Source organism: Larimichthys crocea, unplaced genomic scaffold (assembly GCF_000972845.2).
Source record: "Larimichthys crocea isolate SSNF unplaced genomic scaffold, L_crocea_2.0 scaffold319, whole genome shotgun sequence".
Lineage (NCBI taxonomy): Eukaryota > Metazoa > Chordata > Actinopteri > Sciaenidae > Larimichthys > Larimichthys crocea.
Genome location: NW_020854203.1, coordinates 235913 through 254861, shown reverse-complemented (window position 1 = coordinate 254861; position 18949 = coordinate 235913). Strand labels below are relative to the sequence as shown.

The 18949-nt window shown below is 43.2% G+C and overlaps 1 protein-coding gene across 4 annotated transcripts in view; it reads left to right on the top strand.

Annotated features, from left to right (window-relative positions):
- Positions 1 to 18949, top strand: part of sema5ba (sema domain, seven thrombospondin repeats (type 1 and type 1-like), transmembrane domain (TM) and short cytoplasmic domain, (semaphorin) 5Ba) — a 176088-nt gene that overhangs the window by 139952 nt on the left and 17187 nt on the right. For all 4 annotated transcript variants that reach the window (XM_019252967.2, XM_019252966.2, XM_010729895.3 and 1 more), the window contains 6 exons: positions 10605 to 10722; positions 12323 to 12507; positions 14557 to 14700; positions 16006 to 16153; positions 16927 to 17152; positions 18241 to 18453. In XM_019252967.2, the coding sequence (XP_019108512.2) occupies positions 10605 to 10722; positions 12323 to 12507; positions 14557 to 14700; positions 16006 to 16153; positions 16927 to 17152; positions 18241 to 18453 (1034 nt within the window). The remainder of the gene's footprint in view (positions 1 to 10604; positions 10723 to 12322; positions 12508 to 14556; positions 14701 to 16005; positions 16154 to 16926; positions 17153 to 18240; positions 18454 to 18949) is intronic.

Sequence of the window (18949 nt, the reverse complement as noted above, 5' to 3'; positions counted from 1 at the left end):
TAGGATTAATGTCTGGAAGACCTCGCCTATAATCATTAAAGTCCTTGTGGGAACCAGACAAATGACTGGGGTGGTATCTGCTCACTAGAGGAAATGAATTTGTTTTGCTTTTTTTGTTGTTGTTTTGCTTTCCGGTAATGAAGTTCTGCATAATACAGAGAGAGCACAGTTCTGCCTTTTGTTTGTCTGAATCAGAGGGTAAACAAAAAGTGTGTGTGAAGCTAGCTACACTGCCAGAGAAGTTTCTCTGAAGGCACGTTTATTTGAGGTCTTTTGCTCTGCCATCGGCGTTATTCCTGTGAAAATCTCGGTCGTGGGTGAGCGAGAGGAGGAGAGCTCACTGGCTTGTTTGTCCAACCTTCTGTATCTCATCAGTGCTCTCAATCAGGTTCCTGAGTCAGCCATCTCAGTCCTTCAAAGTCAACTTCATTTTAGCATACAAATGGCTTGATGCTTCTTTCACTGTGTGTGTGTGCGTGTGTGTCTGTATATGGAGGCCAGTCTACTCGGTGTGATTTGTGTGTGGGTTGATGCTTGGACGAGTTCTCATATCATATGTGCTCTGCCTGATGAGTCAGCTCGCTATTTCTAGTAAATCCAAACTCCTAGACACATGGGAGCAGACACACACACACAAGGTAGGGAAACTATTGCATTTAATAAGAAGTGGGTGAGATAGGCGAGATGAGAGAGACACACAGAGAGGAACAGGAAGGGAGAGCAAAGCCAAGAGAAACAAAGAGATGCAGAGAGAAAAGCAGAGCAAACAGTCACAGTCCTTTTTAAGACACAGTGGGGTGAAATGATAAGAAGAGCGGGCTCCAGGGGCACCAAAACCTTTTTTGGTGCGGGGTGAGGGGGGTAGAATGAGCCATCTTTAATCCAGCCTGCAATATTCTCGGTGCCTCTGTGGCTCGCTCGCTCTTTCAGCCACACTGCAGCCGAAGGCAAACTGAGCTGCAGTGTATGACAGATGTCAAGCTGTCCGTCAATGTGACACCTGAGCTCCTCTGGAGGGACTCGAGCAAAGCGGAAAAAGGGCAGATGGATGACAAGAGATTAAGAAAAAGACCAGGCCTGAAGTAATGTGGGGGAATATGATTTCAGCTCATACGCATTAACAGTTAATCTGCTGATTATGTTGTTGGAAAACCACAAGTCACCTGAGCCAAAGGTGACAATTCATGTGGTGAGACCAACAGATAAACAATTTACTATTTATTTATGTAAAACTGAAAAAAAGCAGAACATCCTCACATTAGAAGCAGGACAGGGAAGACCAGTTGAAAACTGACAGCTGATTTGTGGTTTGAGCACTTCTGATGGGTACTAATGGGCACTGAGGAAAGGCAAAAGTTTGAAAAAGTCGAATTCGACAGAGTTGACTTTTGCTGCTATCACTGCCCTGTTTGAGAGGCACAGCAGTCAGCACTCTCACTGAATTCAGATAATCTTTTAGACTCTCTGAGCTGAACTAGATAAAACTGTCTCCGGTGTCTGGCCAAAGACAATAATTAATGTAAACAAAGTGTGTCATGGAAAGCATTTGTTCTAACCTATGCATGAAATGAGCTGTTCTGAAGCCATGGTGTGTGTTTGTTCTTAATTGAACAACTGGAATATGTCACGTGGGGCAAAAACTGTTACACTCCAAAACCTAGTCCCAGTGTGCCCAGTACTGCTACGTCTGCAGCAGCACCAGATTAAAGACTTGTTGATTCAAGGCTTGCAAACATGAGAAACTGGAAGATCACAGCCACCATATCTGCATATATAAATATTTCACTCCCAATATTAACAATTAATCTCATATTTTAACATAATTTTCTTGGAAAAGCTTCTGTAGATTCATTAAACTGGATCAGGCCCTCGAGGGACTGAGTAATGCCTCACTGGGAACGTTACTGTGATTGCCATAACTTTGTACCGCCTTGCCGTGGTCTCACTCCAACTGCTTGTTCTTGTGTTTTTTAAGACGTTCTCTCTGGGAGTTCTGTTCAGACTTCGAGAAAAAGACCCACCTGCGGCCCCACTCTTTGTCTGAACAGACTCCCCGTCATTGTACTGCTGACTGAATGAGCCATTCTTCTCATCGTCTGTGTATTGTGTGTGTTCCTTCCATTCATGTACAGCCATACATCCATTCACATGCGCTGATAACGACTGAATGCGCTCAGACGGTTTTATGGCAGCCACACACGCTGCTTTCACCGTCACACACGTGCATATAAACCGTGAAGAATGGCTGCATTTACACTAGTGTGATGAGTGTCACAGCGACAGCGAAGGTGCGTGATTTATGGACAAGTCATAACGTATTAGCTTTGTTATAAAATATCCATCTGGTAATGGAATAACAGATGGACCTTGGCTGGAGATATAATACAGAAATGCTTTGTGTCTGCAAGTGTGCACGTGTGTAATTGTTTAAACATGAAGTTAAAATCCTGGCCCCAGTTTAGCTTAGAGCAGCATGTTTGAACGAATGCATGCAGTTGTTGCAGTCTGAGGACTCAATTACGTTGAAGTGCTTTTAATGTTAAGGTTTCCTTTGTTATTGATCCATATTGGCAACTCTGTGGAGCCCTGCAGCCCTGAGAGTAGAATAATATTTACATCATCATCTTTAACTCGAGTGCTTTTTTGCCTTATATCGCTGAACCTTTTCAGCAGCCTGTGATTTGTGGCCTTTTAGTGATAGCCCGCAGACAAATGTAGCAGTTTGTGCTGCCGTGTTTGTGTGTGTGTGTGTGTGCACAATGTGTGTGTCTGTCCTCGATTTGTGGTAATTATATTTGACCTGGCCAATTGGCACCCCTGGCTAACAGCAGCACTCTGTCCTCCACCGAACGCCCATCTCTCTATCTTGGTCTGTTAGTGATGTGATTTATTTTGGCTGCAGTGGCATGCTAACTTAGCTGCGATGTTGCATCCATCAGGGAGAACAGTAGCAGTAGAGCTTAGAGCCCTTACAAAAAGCACCACATTGAAAGTAAGTGGATTGGTTTATTCATTTGTCAAAGCTAGAGGTGTCAGACGGGGGGGAGTGTGCTGTTGCACAGGATTTCGGATGAATGTTGGAAGCCTCCACAGCTGGCGATGAGGAGAAAGAGGATAAGAAAAAGATAAGAACAAAATATGGAAACAGAAATAAGGAAACGCTGAATAAATGATGAGGATAATGGTGAGGAGGATGAAACGGAAAAAAAGTCAGCATCTCCGTTCCTGCAGCCAAACCAACACTCACACATCTGCTTGCATAAATATTACGTTTTATTACAAGAGCTACAATTGTCCTACTGGTGATTTTTATATTTCCCCCTGAGGAGCGTTGGTTCAATTTGTGTGTGTGTGTGTGTGTGTGTGTGTGTGTGTGTGTGTGTGTGTGTGGAATAAGTGCGTGGTTGTGTACGTGTGATTAACAGTGACCTGGCAGCAGTCATGAGGCCAAGGCATCTCACCCTGCCTGCAGCAGGAGTTTAAAACAACATCAGGAAACAACTAAGTGGCCATCGAGGAAAACCACTGACCATTAGCATTTCTGCTACAGCCTGTGTGTGTGTGTGCTGCTTGTTAAAACCAATGTATATGACATCTTGTAGCGCAGCTTTCCTTGTACTTTAGCATTCCCTATAGGAGCCCTTTACAGTGATGTGGACTTCCCTGTCTGTCTCCGTGTGAGGGGAACCTGCAGGCCCTTCCGCAGCAAACCCAATTTACCGTGAGCCGCGGCTGCCAGCCTGTCAGCAGGCCTCCAGAGCTCTCTGCTGCTGAGCCTGTATGACCAATCAGAGGAACACTTCACCAGCCAAGGACTGAGAGAGACAGAGAGAGATGGTGTTCAATGCTGGATGTATTTATTACTGCTCCACAATGCTGTTACTTTTATTACAGGCTTTGTTCTAGCTGCAGCTCACTGTAATCATTTGCTCTCTCTCTCAGAATCTCTCTCTCTCCATTTCTGTCTGTATTCCCTCTCATCCTCCTCTTTCTCTCAGCTTTGATTTGGACCGGCACTGTGTCGTAACCTCCAGCCTGCCAACTCTTAAATCCCCAGATGATGACAATGTTACATTACCCTCTGATCCTGTTTCAGGTGGATGATTGTAAAATGAAAAATAAACAAGCAAGTGGCTATGATAGCCAACCTAGATTTAGCTCAGAGGATAATGAATATCTTATCGAACCTGTTGATCTGTTCTGCGAAACATTGACATGACAAACACGATTATTCTGTAGGTTGTTTAAAGGCCATAAATAAACCTTTGGCTCTTGTCTAGATAATGTACAGGCTGATGTCTTGGTTCAACCTAAGATCACATATAAGGGACAGAAATACCACTCTGTACTCTACAAAGTTCTCAGAGTTAAGAGATAAGAGATTTTGGTGGCTCTATACAGCTCTATTAACTCCAGTGAACTTTGTGTTTTTCAAGACCAGCAGTCTCTCAGAGGTTCACCTGATAATTGCAGACTGGGGGACCTGGTAATCAGTTAATGTCTCAATTGATTATCTGGACCTCCAGTATTTGGCAGTTACGTGTATTAGGTTCTACCACTGACAGTATAAAAAATGGACAGTATATGCATGACTTCACCATAGATTTCTGGAGAGCTGTTGTGAAGCTTAAAATATATGGCGCTGGCTGCTGCCATCTTGGTAGTCCTGCTTCTTCTGCCTACCTGTCAGTCAAAGCGGAAATAGTGTTAATACTGCATGACTTTAAGCCTTGATATCATTTGAATAGGTGAGTTGTATATAAGTTTACCCTCAGTTCAGTTGTCATTAATGGGAAAATTAGCTACAGAGACCAAAACAGTTTTTTGTACCAGGCTGTAAACATGTTTATTTCTGCTGTGAAGTTGGACATTTCAACATGGGGACTTATGGAGACTGACTCGTTCTGTAGCCAGCCTCAAGTGGCCGTTTGAGGAACAGCAGGTTTCGTTTTCACTTCACAGCCACTGAGGTTGCTGCTTGGGTTCTACAGGTTGTGAACATTGGTTGTCTGAGAAGACAGAAGCATTATGGTTTGCAGTAGCAGCCTAATCAAAGCTCATATATATGATATATCTTTCAATTCTAGTCATTCATAACTTTAGTTGGTTACAAATCTTGAAAGATAGCTAAGAAGAGAGGGTAGCATGATGGTGCAGTGGTTAGTTCTTCCGGTGTCCTGCTACAATCCAAAAACAAGGTTAACTGGTGTCTCTAAATTGCTCATAGGTATGAGTGTGAATGGTTGTCTCTCTGAGTATGTCAGCCCTTTTGCGTGGGGTGTGAGCTGCCTAATGTGACCTTGGATAGTTTCCAGCCCACTGTGACCCCGCAGAGGATTTCATAAGCAGATGCAATAGTCGATTCAGGTGAAGTGACTAAATTTAACCTGTCAAACTCAATCTGCAGTCCTGAACTGACAACAGATCCGTGCTGCTTCATCACATTTTCTCATCTTGTCTCTTCTATAGCTCTCATCTTCATGAGTTTACTATCTTTCTGCCATCTATTTACTTTCCTGTGAATATACTTACATGTCCTTGTCCTCTACCTCTCTCTCTGTCCTCTCTGCCTCTCCATTGTTTCTCTCTGATGATGCAGCTCCTTTTTATTCACCAGGGGATAAAATTGTACATTGGAGGACAGCAGGCAGTTTTTGGCAGACAGCCATCGCCCTTTTGTTTTCCTGAATTTTTTTCTTTTTCTTTTTTTGGGGGGCACCCGGCACGATCAGTCTTCAGCCTGGCTCCAACTGGGCCTAATTGGATGTGTTAGCGCTGAGTGCTAGCAGGAGTTCTCTGTGTTTCCAATTCATCATGAGCAGACTTTCTGAATGGCCGGCTCAGCCCAGCACAGCGGGGCAAAACGCCCCAGGGACGGGCTCTCTCTCCCCTGGAGAGAAGATGAGGAGCGAGCGCCTGTCAGCGTCTCCCGAGAGCGGCTGCAAAAAATGACACACTCGTGTGGAGTGATGGAGAGAGGCCGGCGAATGCAGACATATGTTTAACCGAGTCAGACCCTCCAGACAGTCTTTGTTAACGTATTCCCAGAGTGTCTGCGCTACAGCTAATAATGGCCGATTCCGATCCATAATTTATCAGCTCTGGTGATCATATTTGCAATTATACACTGACGGCCTGCCATTAAAGGCGAGGTGAACTATTGTTTTTATGTCTAGTTGTTAAAGGGCCTGTAATAAAAGGAGACGCTGGTTTTTACAGCGTTCACAAACGATTTAAAATGCCAATTACACCCCCACAGAGACAATCCAGCAGATTTATCTTTCGATGCCACTCTTCCAGACATATTGTTATATAGGCTGGTGGGTTTTGCTGCTTGGTCTGTATAAAATTTAACTGGCCATGTTCCATGGTTTCTCTGTTTTGATATAGTGTGCCATCAGGCATGCACGCTGCTGAATTAGATATCAATAAGTGCCCTGCAGACTTGCAGTCAAAACGATGCTTTCACATGTAGTGGTACACCCACAGTACAAAGACACACCCTCCCAGTGTTCACAGAAGAAGGGATATCCAGAAAACACACTTGATTGTGGAAACAAACACACACACACACACTCTCAAAGTTTAAATGCTTCACATTCCTGCATATCTGCAGACTCAGCCTCGCGTCTGGGCTGACATCCCGCTGTACTGCCTGTTACAGAAATTAGCTTTCTCTATTCCCATCACACGACCCGCTCTCCACTCTCACTGTCTCCAATTAACTTTTACAGCAAAGTTACAGTTTTTTTAAAAACTCTGAGCCGTGTTTTAATGCAGCATCAGAAAGGTCAGAGTGGGAGAACACCTTGGTGCACGCCCTTTATTTTTTGCCTCCCATAGTAAATTCTCATTTATGAGACTGCCACTATCTCCCAGTTCCCCAAATTACATTAGTAGAATACATTATGCATGTTATATATACTATAATATACTATTTTTACCATCTGTATGAAGGGAATCATTGTACTTCACTGTTTCGCGACAACAGAAATTATGATATGTATTGATGTCAGACTGAGAGCATTTGTCATACTCATACCATACTCACTTTTTGGGATATAGTAAAATATGTCATCTTTGGTGTTGTATCATTGTATGCGTTTGTGAAATGTGGTCCTCTGACTTTATTTGTAGTGAAGTGATTTTGGCTCAGACGGTGTCCAATCTGATACTTGTATTTACCTAAACTATTAAGTTGATTTGCTCAAATTACTGATTTGATGAATGAGAATTTAACTGGAAGAATGGGTCTTGAAATTGATTAGCTATCAGCAAGAAAAGAGACATATCACTCTTGATTTGTTAGGAACACAAAAACACTTTTTGGCTGAGTGCAAAAGACCGCACACAAATATGAAAATGGCCAAGTTTTATTTTGGCATGCCTTCAACATATACTCTCGGAATTAGAGCACATTGGCAACAGTTGCTATGACCTGCTGCTGGTGACATTTGTCATTTCATGCAGTCAAAGCATCAGTGCCTGTTGATATGTTCCACTTAGCAGTTCAGCACATGCACACTGGTTAGGGTTAGACTTTCAATTCGTACTAAGGTAACATACATCTAAGAATTAGAAAAAGGAAGAGGAAAAATAACAGTAGGGTGATGTTCCACACCAGACCACTGTGGGCAAGAGAGAGCCAGAGGACAAAGCTCTCGATTTTCCAGTCCATCTGCATTCTAACCCTCACCTGTGGTCATGAGCTTTGGGTAGTGACTGAAAGAATGAGATTGTGGATACAAGCGATCCAAAATGAGCTTCCTTCACGGGGGCTAGGCTCAGCTTTAGAGATAGGGTGACGAGCTCGGAGTAGAGCCGCTGTTCCTTTGTGTTGAGGTAGTTTGGACATCTGATTAGATCAGATGCCCAAACCAGGATGCTACCTGGGCATTTTTCTTTGGTGGTGTTCCAGGCATGTCCAACTGGGAGGAGACACTGGAGCAGACCCAGAACCTGGAGCTTGAATGCGTTGCTGGGGTGAAGGATGTCTGGAACAACCTGCACATCCTGCTGCAACCGCGACCCGACCCCGGATCGATACATGGATGGGTGTCAAAATATTTCATCTCCACATACTGTCCTATGCAATGGAACGCTCACAGTATAGCGTCCATTTGGGGTGGACAAAACACAGAAGGGGAAAGAAAGTATCAGAGTTTGACCAGCCAGTATGATCCATTAAGTTATCCATAGTTGTCTGATTTTCTGAGTTTCCTGTTATCAGGTTTCTCTTAAAAAAAACAGATCTCAACTTCAGTTTATATGCTGTAGCATTAAGATTTCCCTTAATTGGAATTAAAGGGACTTGCCCAAACCTGGTCTTAAAAGCTTTTACAGCATGAACCGCTCAGTTGAGCTGCAGTCATCATTTTTCCATATCACAACCAGTGTTTTTCTTTAAACAACACAACATGCAAAAGGGGTGAATCCAGAACTAAACCTGTCTTTCCCTGAGGTCAGAAACCTCCCAGCATGCCCCTCGGCACACTTTACCCAGAGCTAATTAGGCCTCAAATTTCTCACACCTCTTCTTTCATAAAACATTATTTATTCATTCCTTGAAATACGCACGTATTAATTGTTCCGCTTAGCTGATCTCTGTAATGGTGTGTGTGTGTGTGTGTGTGTGTGTGTGTGTGTTGAAGGTGAGTGTGTCGGTAATCAGAAAGACAAATGAGAATTCATCAGCCACGATGACGATGCAAAGTCACACATAAAAACCATCACAGATACAATATGGTCGACCTTGATCCAAAATGCAACGCGCTCCACCCTCAGCCCTTCAAGTGAACTATCAAGTTCACTGAACTGTGAATTTGTGGCCGACCTCATTATGATTATTGTTTCATCTGGGTTGGAGATTGCATTTGGCGTCGCTGTAATAGTGTCGCTTAATTAAAGTGGCACACAAGAAGGTTAGCAGTAAAGGAAAGAAGTTGTCCTCTTCCGGCTGTGAACAAATGGCTTCTCTCTCTCTCTCTCTCTTCTTTCCCCCCTTATGTGCTCGGTTGCTCTTTTTCTGTGGGGTCACCTCTGATGTGCTGGCTACGCAGTAATGTCTTTATTGGATCTAAGCCGGCCCCCGGGTTCACCGCGGAGCCCCAGACCTGGCACAGAGAGCTGTATCAACACTTGGAGATTCCTCTACCTCCAGGCTAAAACACTACAGGGCTCTTCAAATAAACCATGAAGTTCTGTGCCAGCAAAGAAAAAAAACACAACAACAACAACAAGAATCTCTCCTTTCAGCTGAATGGAGAGAGAGAGAGGGAGGAGGGAGGGACCCTACAGTGCTGTGATGAAGGAGTCGAGAAGGAGAGGGAGCAGGATGGGAGTGAGGGAGAAGGAGACAAAGGAGGGACATGAAGGAGAGGAAGGGTGGCAGAAAGTGAAGGGGTCTTTGAGAGAAAAGGGGGGGGGGTTATTTAGTTGATGCCTTTATCCTACCTTCCTGAGGCATCCAGATCGGCTCTGGTGGCTTAGCCTCGTCATTAACAGCTTTAGATTTAATTAACCGTCATTAAGCCTCTGTTTTACTGGAGGAGCTTACAAATATTTAATCACTGTTTGGGTGATGTACCGTGTATAGTGTTGTTTGTGTGAAAACTGAGGGAGGAAGGACGCACCAAAAGTCTGAGTTTTCACTTAGTTAAAAGATAAAGTGTAAAGCAGGTCTGAGACCAGTGTGTTTGGATGTGGCTTAGTCACAGTGGTGTCCTGGGTGTTAACTCTGGGCTTTTAACAGTGTCTTTATTTTATCAGCTTCTTTCTCTGCATTCTTGTATCCTGTTTCACTGTTTCTTTATTTTATGTTTCTGTTTCTGTTTATTTCTAAAGAAACTCAACACTACGTCCACTTCTTGAATTAGCAGTTACTTATTTTGCATTCATTTGCTTCTGGTCTACAGTGTTTTAGTCTCAGGCTACAGTGTTCTGGTCCTAGTCTACAGTGTTCTGGTCCTGGTCTACAGTGTCCTGGTCTCAGTCTACAGTGTTCTGGTCCTGGTCTACAGTGTTCTGGTCCTGGTCTACAGTGTCCTGGTCCTAGTCTACAGTGTTCTGGTCTCAGTCTACAGTGTTCTGGTCTCAGTCTACAGTGTTCTGGTCCCAGTCTACAGTCTTCTGGTCCTAGTCTACAGTCTTCTGGTCCTGGTATACAGTCTTCTGGTCCTAGTCTACAGTCTTCTGGTCCTAGTCTACAGTGTTTTGGTCTCAGTCTACAATCTTCTGGTCCTAGCCTACAGTGTCCTGGTCTCAGTCTACAGTGTTCTGGTCCTGGTCTACAGTGTTCTGGTCTCAGTCTACAGTGTCCCGGTCTCAGTCTACAGTGTCCTGGTCCTGGTCTACAGTGTCCTGGTCTCAGTCTACAGTGTTCATTCTGAAAGTAGTTCTTTAGTGCTATTTGAGGTGCTCTTTAAACATACAGTATGTGTTTATTTTAGAGTGATTATGTTGCATCTGTCTAGGGGATAAAGATGTAAAATAAACTTACTGTCTAACACTGCTCCATTTACTCTCTCCATTTACTCTCTTCATTTGTTGAACAATTATTCTGCTCATTTTGCTGACACAGTCCTCCTCTCTCCTGCTCCCTGCAGCTTGTGCTTGGAGGCGAGGGACCCCTACTGTGGCTGGGACTTCAGACAGCGCAGATGCACCACACTGGAGGACAGCTCCAACATGAGCCAGTGGAAGCAGAACATCACCGTTTGTCCGGTAAGGGTAACGTCAGCACAGCGTTTACTGTAAAACACGTCAATCCTCGTGGGGCCCTAAGTCTCAGGCGTCCTGCTGATGTCATACCTCATGTGTCACAGCGGTTACCGTCATCCATGACTAACAACTTCTCAGTGTGTGCTGTACAGGACAGGACAGGATGTAGGAGTAGCAGAGGAAGAAAGATAGCTGAATTGGACGGAAGTGAAATGGATTATATTACACTGAGATCAAGTGGATTGAATTTGGCTGAAGTGAATTGCAGTAAATGTATTCCCCCGTAATCCTCCGAAAACACTTTCTCTCCATCTTAGAAGAAAAAAGTCTGTCTGGCAGCACAAGTCCTGCACTCTAAACCTACTTCTGCTATACACTCAGAGCAGTCACCGACTAACTGCCAACTTCAATGAGGAAAAATCAGCAGCCCAATGCAAGACATGATTGTCAGACACTTCCCTTACTGCATTCTGATGAATTTGTGCTTTTTTGCAAGTCTACTGCTCCTCTCAATGTGGATGTAAAAAGAGTCAGTAAACGTGTTTGGTTTGTCAAAATGAGATAAGATTAATGAGCCCTCTCCAGGGAAATTCACTTGTCACAGCAGCTCATATACACAAGGTGGATAAGAAATTAATCATAAATAAGAAATATGTAGAAGAAAGTCATGAAGGCATGCTGGTGTTAAAGAGTCTGATACTCCCACCATGTAAGAAGGAGCTCTACCACAGGTCCTTCATTTCAACAGCTGTCAGTCTGTACCTGAAGGAGCTGTTTAAGGCCTCCACAGTCTGATGCAGGAGGTGAGAGGAGTTGTCCTCTCCCCCACATGGAATCTAGGCGGCAGTCCAGGACAGAGCTGGCCCTCCTGACCAGTGTGTTGAGTCTTTTTCTGTCTCAGAAGACTTAATAGAATATTTAAATGCTACCACAGTGTCATAAAAAGTTTTAAAAGAGTCCTGCACACTGCACTGATTTTGACCAAAACAAATCAATAAATACATTTTAAATCAACTATTTGGTACATCTGGAAGAACCTGTTGATAAACTGAAATTGGACCTGAAAAAGGACCTGGTATGCCGCAGACCACTGTGGTAGATGACTGATCAAGACATGTAAAAATAAATTCCTTTTTTATACTGTCAGACTGATCAGAACAGCTCTCCTGGAGGTAGGTAGTGAGATCAACATGATCCAGAGTGAGGGGATTTTGCTTCAGGTCAAATGGTCAAACTGTAGTTTGCCTTGTACTCGCTCCGACTGACAGGACTGATCCACTCGTGGTCCATCTGCCATTCAGATCTGTATTTGGACAGCGCCTTCTTACAGGCAGACTTGAGCTGAAGATATCTGCCAACTTAAAAAAAAAACACAACAAAAAACATCTGAGTTTTCATAACTAGGGCAACGATGCGTTGAGTTGAAAAACTTTTCTTATTGCAAGCATGTGAAAATGTAGTGTGTGCATTAGGGTATGCACAAATTAAATATTATACTGGACAAATGGCGACCGTATCAGTAAATACATGTGTTGGACGGTTGAATAACTCTAATAATGTTTGCTGACCTTATCTCACTCACGTCACGGATGATGCTTTCCAGCTGCGGAACCAAACAACCAATGGTGGCTTTGGATCCTGGGCGCCATGGCAACCCTGCAACAATGATGACGGCGTGGACGGTGTGAGCTCCTGTTTGTGTCGCTCCAGGTCTTGTGACAGCCCTGCACCTCGATGTGGAGGCAAAAACTGTGAGGGCCCCACCATCGAAGTCTCCAACTGCTCAAGGTAGTGAAAGAAAAATATTTTTACATTGATTATAATGAAACAATAACAACCATCACCACCATGTATAATAACCAGAATAATATTGATTATTTTCTTAGTTAATGAGGAGTGATGACTTAATGATGTTGCACAACTTGATTGCAGAACTATAAGAAGAAAAAACAAGTTAAAAATCCTGGAGTCATTATCAACCTAAATATCAACGTTAAATCAAGACAGTATCTAAATCTGCCTTTTATCATGTAAAACAACATTTTTTACATCCAGTACATAGACAATATAAAGAATGGACAGTGCATGCGTGATGTCACCCACAGCTTTCTAAAGAGTGGTTTTGAAGACCACAATCTGGCCGTCATCATGTTGGTCCTGCCTCTTCTGCCTTCTGGATAATCTAAAAGTCGTGGACCTGAGGCAGGCTGAATGACACCTGGGTGCTTAAACAATCCATCTGTAACAGCACCTACCTGTCAATCAAAGTGGCCACACTTTTAATTATGCCTAACTTTAAGCCTTAATATCATTTGGTTAATTTAGTAAAGTTGTCATGAATTAGTTATATAGATTCAAACTTTCTGTACCAGGCTGTTAACATGTTTATTTCTGCTGTGAAGCTGGACATTTTAATATAGACAATCAAGCAGCCACTTAAGGAACTAAAGTTTTTGGCACCTCTACATTGGCTTAATTTCCCAGCGACATAGTTTTGCCCCTTGGTTCTGGACAGGATTCAGTGAAACTCACTCATTTAATCAGATTCAGAAATGCCAGACTTGTAACCAGAAGAAGAGAGCTCATTAAACCCTGTTCTTAAATCTTTATAGAATAGATTCTAAAGTGCTGTTACTAGTTTATAAATGGCTTAACAGCCTCGGGGTAAAATACATTTCTGATAAGCTGGAAGAATATAAACCCAGAAGGTCTCTTAGATCTTTAGGAAGCAGCAGGTCTGTAAGACCTCGGGACTCTAGGAAGACGTTAAAGTTGTTTTTTCTTGACTATGCAGATTTATTCATTGCTCTGCCACACTTTTTTCCTCTGTTAAATTTTGAGCATATAATTACACTGTGACTGTGCTCTATTTTTATTTTATTTTTCTCTTCTTTGTGTTTTAACTTTTGTTCTAATGCAATTCTTTTCCTTATATAGAACTAAATGTTTGAAAGACTCTTCACACATGTGATCTTTCCTTAAACAAAACTGAGGCTCTGGGGGTGTTGTTTAGCTCAGTTGGTAGATCAGCCGCCCCATGTACAAAGGTTCAGTCCTTGCTGCGGAAGCCCAGGGTTCGAATCCGACCTGTGGCTCTTTCCTGCATGTCATTCCCCATCTCTCTCTGTATTCACAATATAACTTTATATGATAATAGGGTCTGCCATATATCACTAATAAAAATATGGCACCAGTTCAGGTTATATTATATTTGAGCCCAAGCCACTGGGCACTGAACATTGCCAGGTTTAAATTATTACAGTGCTACGATTGAGCACATGAAATGTGTCATTTTACAAATGAGTCTGGTCCAGGTTCAAGAGAACTCTAACATCTTTTCTTAAACTCTTCTATTGTAGCAGCAATGTCCTGATTGACTTTGAAGAATCCACCGTAGGGCACAATTTACACACTGAGAGAACATGAGAGAGATCATGAATGTGAAGAATCTTATTAGAGGATGTAGGTGACGTCCAAGTTCTCCTTGTGACACCTCTGGCCACCTGTGTCTGCAGAGGAATTGGGCCAATCAGCATTACAGATTGTCAAAATTGAATTGTTCTTTTGCAGAAAGTGGCAATTAAATCATGAGAAGTGCTACCCAGGAACAAAGCACTTAAGCAAATTGAATGAATGTTCCCCAGTCAGAATGAGCTCCCTGTGTGTTTGCATTTCTGTTTTTTCAGCTCAGAATCAGAGTAATGATTAGACAGAGCTAAAGAGCTGTGTCCTTTTTGTGAAAGAATAACGCTAAAAGCACCGCTGAATAATTATGCAGGTTTTAGAAGCATTGTGAAATAGGTTTGCTCATACTTTTCCATGTGTGGGTTGCCATAGAAATGGAGGCTGGACGCCCTGGTCGTCATGGGGACAGTGCAGCACAACTTGTGGCACGGGCTTCGAGCTGCGCCAGCGTTCTTGTAACAACCCTTCACCTCGCCATGGTGGCCGCGTGTGCGTGGGTCCAAGCAGAGACGAGAGGTGAGCATAACCGGATGTGTTAATTAATCAGATGTGTTAATTAAGTGAAATGCATCTTTTCAATCAAATAACCAACTCAGGCTTAGAATATCTTATGATATCATCTCCCACCTGTGATTAAAAAGTCTGCAAACATGGTGCAAATGCAATCAGTGCCATGTTATGATGCAGAAGAGATTAGATTCCTGCTGTCTTTACTCAGCCTTTTAGTTTTTTGCAAGGAAGGTTTAATCTAAACAGCATAATTACTATATATAAGTGTTGCCACATAAGCCATTAAAGATTTTCTTTTCTCATCTAACACTATCAGCAAGACGAGCAGGTTTAGACAAGTACAACGGCTTGGTTCACTAATAAAGACAACGTCAATATGGATTTAAGTTTAGACATGTTTATAGATAAAGGTAAACCCAGATGATGTGCTGTAGGAGGCATGAGGGACAAGTGATGAAGGGATGAGGGTAAGGGATGAGTGGAGAATCGGGATCATTGGTTGATGGAGGAGTTTGGAGGTTGATCGGTGTCGGCTAGTGGCGAGGGGGTCTCCCGTGTGATTCCTTCCTGAGTGGGGGAACAGTCTCTGTATTAGAGCCCCTATGGTTCCCGTGTTTGTATGAAACAGAGAAAAGAAAAGGGAGAGAGGTGGAGAATAGATTAAACCAAAAGAAAAAGAGGCTTTTGGGAGGGAGGGATGTGAAAACTGAGCTGGACAGATAAGGTGAGCTTAAGTACTTGAGAAGCAGATGCAGAAATGGGATGAGTTCCAGGCGTAGTCCTTGTTCCTGAACATAGTTCTAAAACAGTTGTAGTCATGTTTAATAGAAATGATCTCTGAATATCAGTAGGAAGTGGGCTGAAATCTCTGGTGTCAAAGTCTGACCTTTGTGCTGCCAAACATCCACCATGCTCCCTTTCCTTTTTTATACCATGTGACTTCACGTGACAGATTTATGTGCACGGTAATGAGTGATTGCATGTCAGAATAAATGTAGGGAAATGGCAAATAATGTCACTATTCTGATGATGGATGTTGTTTTTTATTGTTTTGTTTTTGACCAGGTCAACATTTGAATTATTTTAAGCCTTTAAGCAATTACATTTCAAGTAGGTCAAGTCCAAGTCTCAATTTATCATCTTAGTGACGGAAGTCAGACTACAGTCCAAGTCTCAATTTATCATCTTAGTGACGGAAGTCAGACTACAGTCCAAGTCTCAAGTCTGCAGCTCTCAAGTATTGTGTTTTTATTACAATCAACCCTCTTAAAATCCCTCACCTCCTCTCTGCAACTGTCATCACTGCCACAGATTCTGCAATGAAGGGGTGCCCTGTCCTCAGCCAATCTTCTGGTCCCCATGGGGCTCCTGGACTAAGTGCAGCACAGAGTGCGGGGGAGGCGTCCACTCCAGGGTCCGCACCTGTGAGAATGGCAACAGCTGCCCAGGATGTGCACTGGTAGGAAACACACACACAGATAAACAAAGACAGAAGGACACCTGTCAACATCAGTAGAATCATGCTCCAGTTGTAGCTTTGTCAGAAAATATTAATCTACACGTGTCTAACTTTAAGTGAGGGCGAAGTCATTTCAGAGGTGAGCAGGTGATGGTGACAGCACAGATAAGTGCAGATCCTTCTCTCCTGACCTTGAATGTCTTAGCTGGAGTCAGTACAATGACAGCATGTTTCCCCAAAAAGTCTGTTAAATGTCAATGAAATCTTTGACGTCAAAACAAAATGTCACATTTCTTTTTCCTTATGTGAAACATGCAGAATGATTCTTGACAGTGTGATGATTGACAGCCTCTGGGGACAACCTGGGGTTCAGTTTGTAACAGAAATATCAATATTTCAGCATCTCCATACACATTGTACTTCTGTTGTGCTTTTTGTAGAAACACTGTAGGAAATACCTTTGTTTTCCATCCAAGTGTCTCAAAAAGTAACAGACAGTTTTGTTTTGGATGCTCATGTTTACTGAAGGATGAATTCTATTGACCCTAATGAGCCCTGGATCTTCCCCACCATTAGGCCATAATTTCCATGTCAAAATCTGGAGGACAGATTGGACCCTTTAGATTTTAATAACCCCATGACCTTTTCTCAAGTACCACCCTGAGGACAAACAGCAGAATAATCAGCAGCTTCTAGAATCTCTTGCGCATTTAATCCTGTTTAATTATGGCTGAAACAGCAGCACCCCTGACCTCTGCATCCTTCGCATTCAGGAGTACAAGGCCTGTAACCTGGAGGCGTGTCCGGAGGTGAAGAGGAACACACCTTGGACGCCATGGATGCCCGTCAACGTGACTCAGGGCGGAGCTCGTCAGGAGCAGAGGATGCGCTACATGTGCCGGGCCCACCTGTCCGACCCCCACGAGCTGCAGATCGGACGCAGGAAGGTGGAGACGCGCTTCTGTCCCAACGATGGCACAGCAGCATGCGAAACAGATAGTAAGTTATCCGGTGGTAGTGTGTGGTCAGCACAGTTTGGTAATCCATCTAAGGATGATACACATCTACCTCAGATACACTCCCTATGTTATGCTGGTTATCCAGCTGTTCCCACAGGACAGAGCCTTTCTTACTGAGCTCCCCTCCTTTGGAATAAGCTCCCACAGCGTCTTCTCTCTGCTGGATAAACCTTGTGTCTGATGTTTTTATTTATTCTGTAATCTCTGCAGAGACTCCTTGGGGTGATGCTGTACTATAAATAAACTGACGTTAAAGTGAAAAAGTCACTTGATGACATTGTCTGTTCAAGTTTAATGCTCCGATTGCCCCCTCAGGGATACGGATGCCTGAATTAATATATACTGTATGCAAAAAAATGCTAATAATCTCAACTCCTTGTGGCTATTTCCTTAAACTATAATTAACAGAGTTTTAAGTGGAAGTCGATAGAAAAGAATGTGCAGGGAATTAGAAGTCTGAGCAGACTTTAGTGTATGCATGAGAGAAATGTCAATGGGATAATGATCTGTCTTCTGTATCTGTGTCTACACAGAGATGGATACAGTACAGCTCAGTTGCCACACACACATACTCTCTACTGTATATGTATATATAACACAGTGTGGAGGCAGCAGTGTGTTACAATTTCTTCGAGTAAGAGGCTGACATGTTGAAAGGGCCCCCCTGTTAGACCTGTTAGCTCCCCTACATACTGTTAGTGATGGGGTCACAGTCCAGCACTCCCACATACACAGTGACACAGACAGAGTTACGGTTTACTGCTCCACGCCGGTGGCTTTTTCATGCCCCCCTCTCTTGAATCGATTACCTGTCTCCCCCTGTCAGCCTCCATGTGGGGGAGGCACTTCGACTCTGACAAACAGATGAAACACCGACAGCAGGGAACTGTGGGATACATGAGAGAAACAGATACAGTTTGAGAAAAGGACAGGCAGAGAAATATGCCTGCACTACACTCAAAGAATCTGCATGCTTCATGTCTCTCTCTGAATTCTTTCATCTGACAACACTGGATACATTCCTGTGAATCTAACCTGGAACTGCATTCTTTTCCTTTCTCTCTGCAGCCCTCGTGGAGGAGCTCCTGAAGACGCCGGTGGTAAGGGTGGCGGGTGCTGGCTGGTCGTCATGGGAGACGTGGTCGAGCTGCTCGCAGAGTTGTGCCAAAGGCTACCGCACCCGTCGGAGAACCTGCTCCGGACCGGAGGGGAAGAGTGCCCCCGTCGCGTGCCGTGGATCACCTGTGGAGTACCAAGACTGTAACGTCCAGGCATGTCCTGGTGAGTGAAGACACACCAAAAACTAGTCAAACCATTCATGCTTACTTATAACACATAAAACACCATTTTCACAACAAATACTGTAGTTTCACCATTATTATTATTTTTTTTTACATGGACTTGCTATTAACACCATCTGCACCATTTTTCCACCATTTGTCTCTTAATCCTTTATTAGAAGAATATTCTGAGCTGTGCTTCATGCAGGATGACCTTGTTTACTGTTTACAACCACGGTGAGCAATGTTGTCTTCTGAGAGGAGAGAACATGGCAATTTTTAGACACAGGGGATAAAATATCAGGCTGCTGGTGTGTTGAAATCAGGATAACAGATGGTTTGAATCAGAATTCATAAAAGTTTTATATTTGAGTTATAGGCAATTCTTGCTCTGATATAATGCAGCTTATGACTTAACTTAAAATCACTAATAATATATATTTTAAAAAATCTTTCAGATTTTCCAGCTATTCTAGCTTTAAACAGCACACCATAAA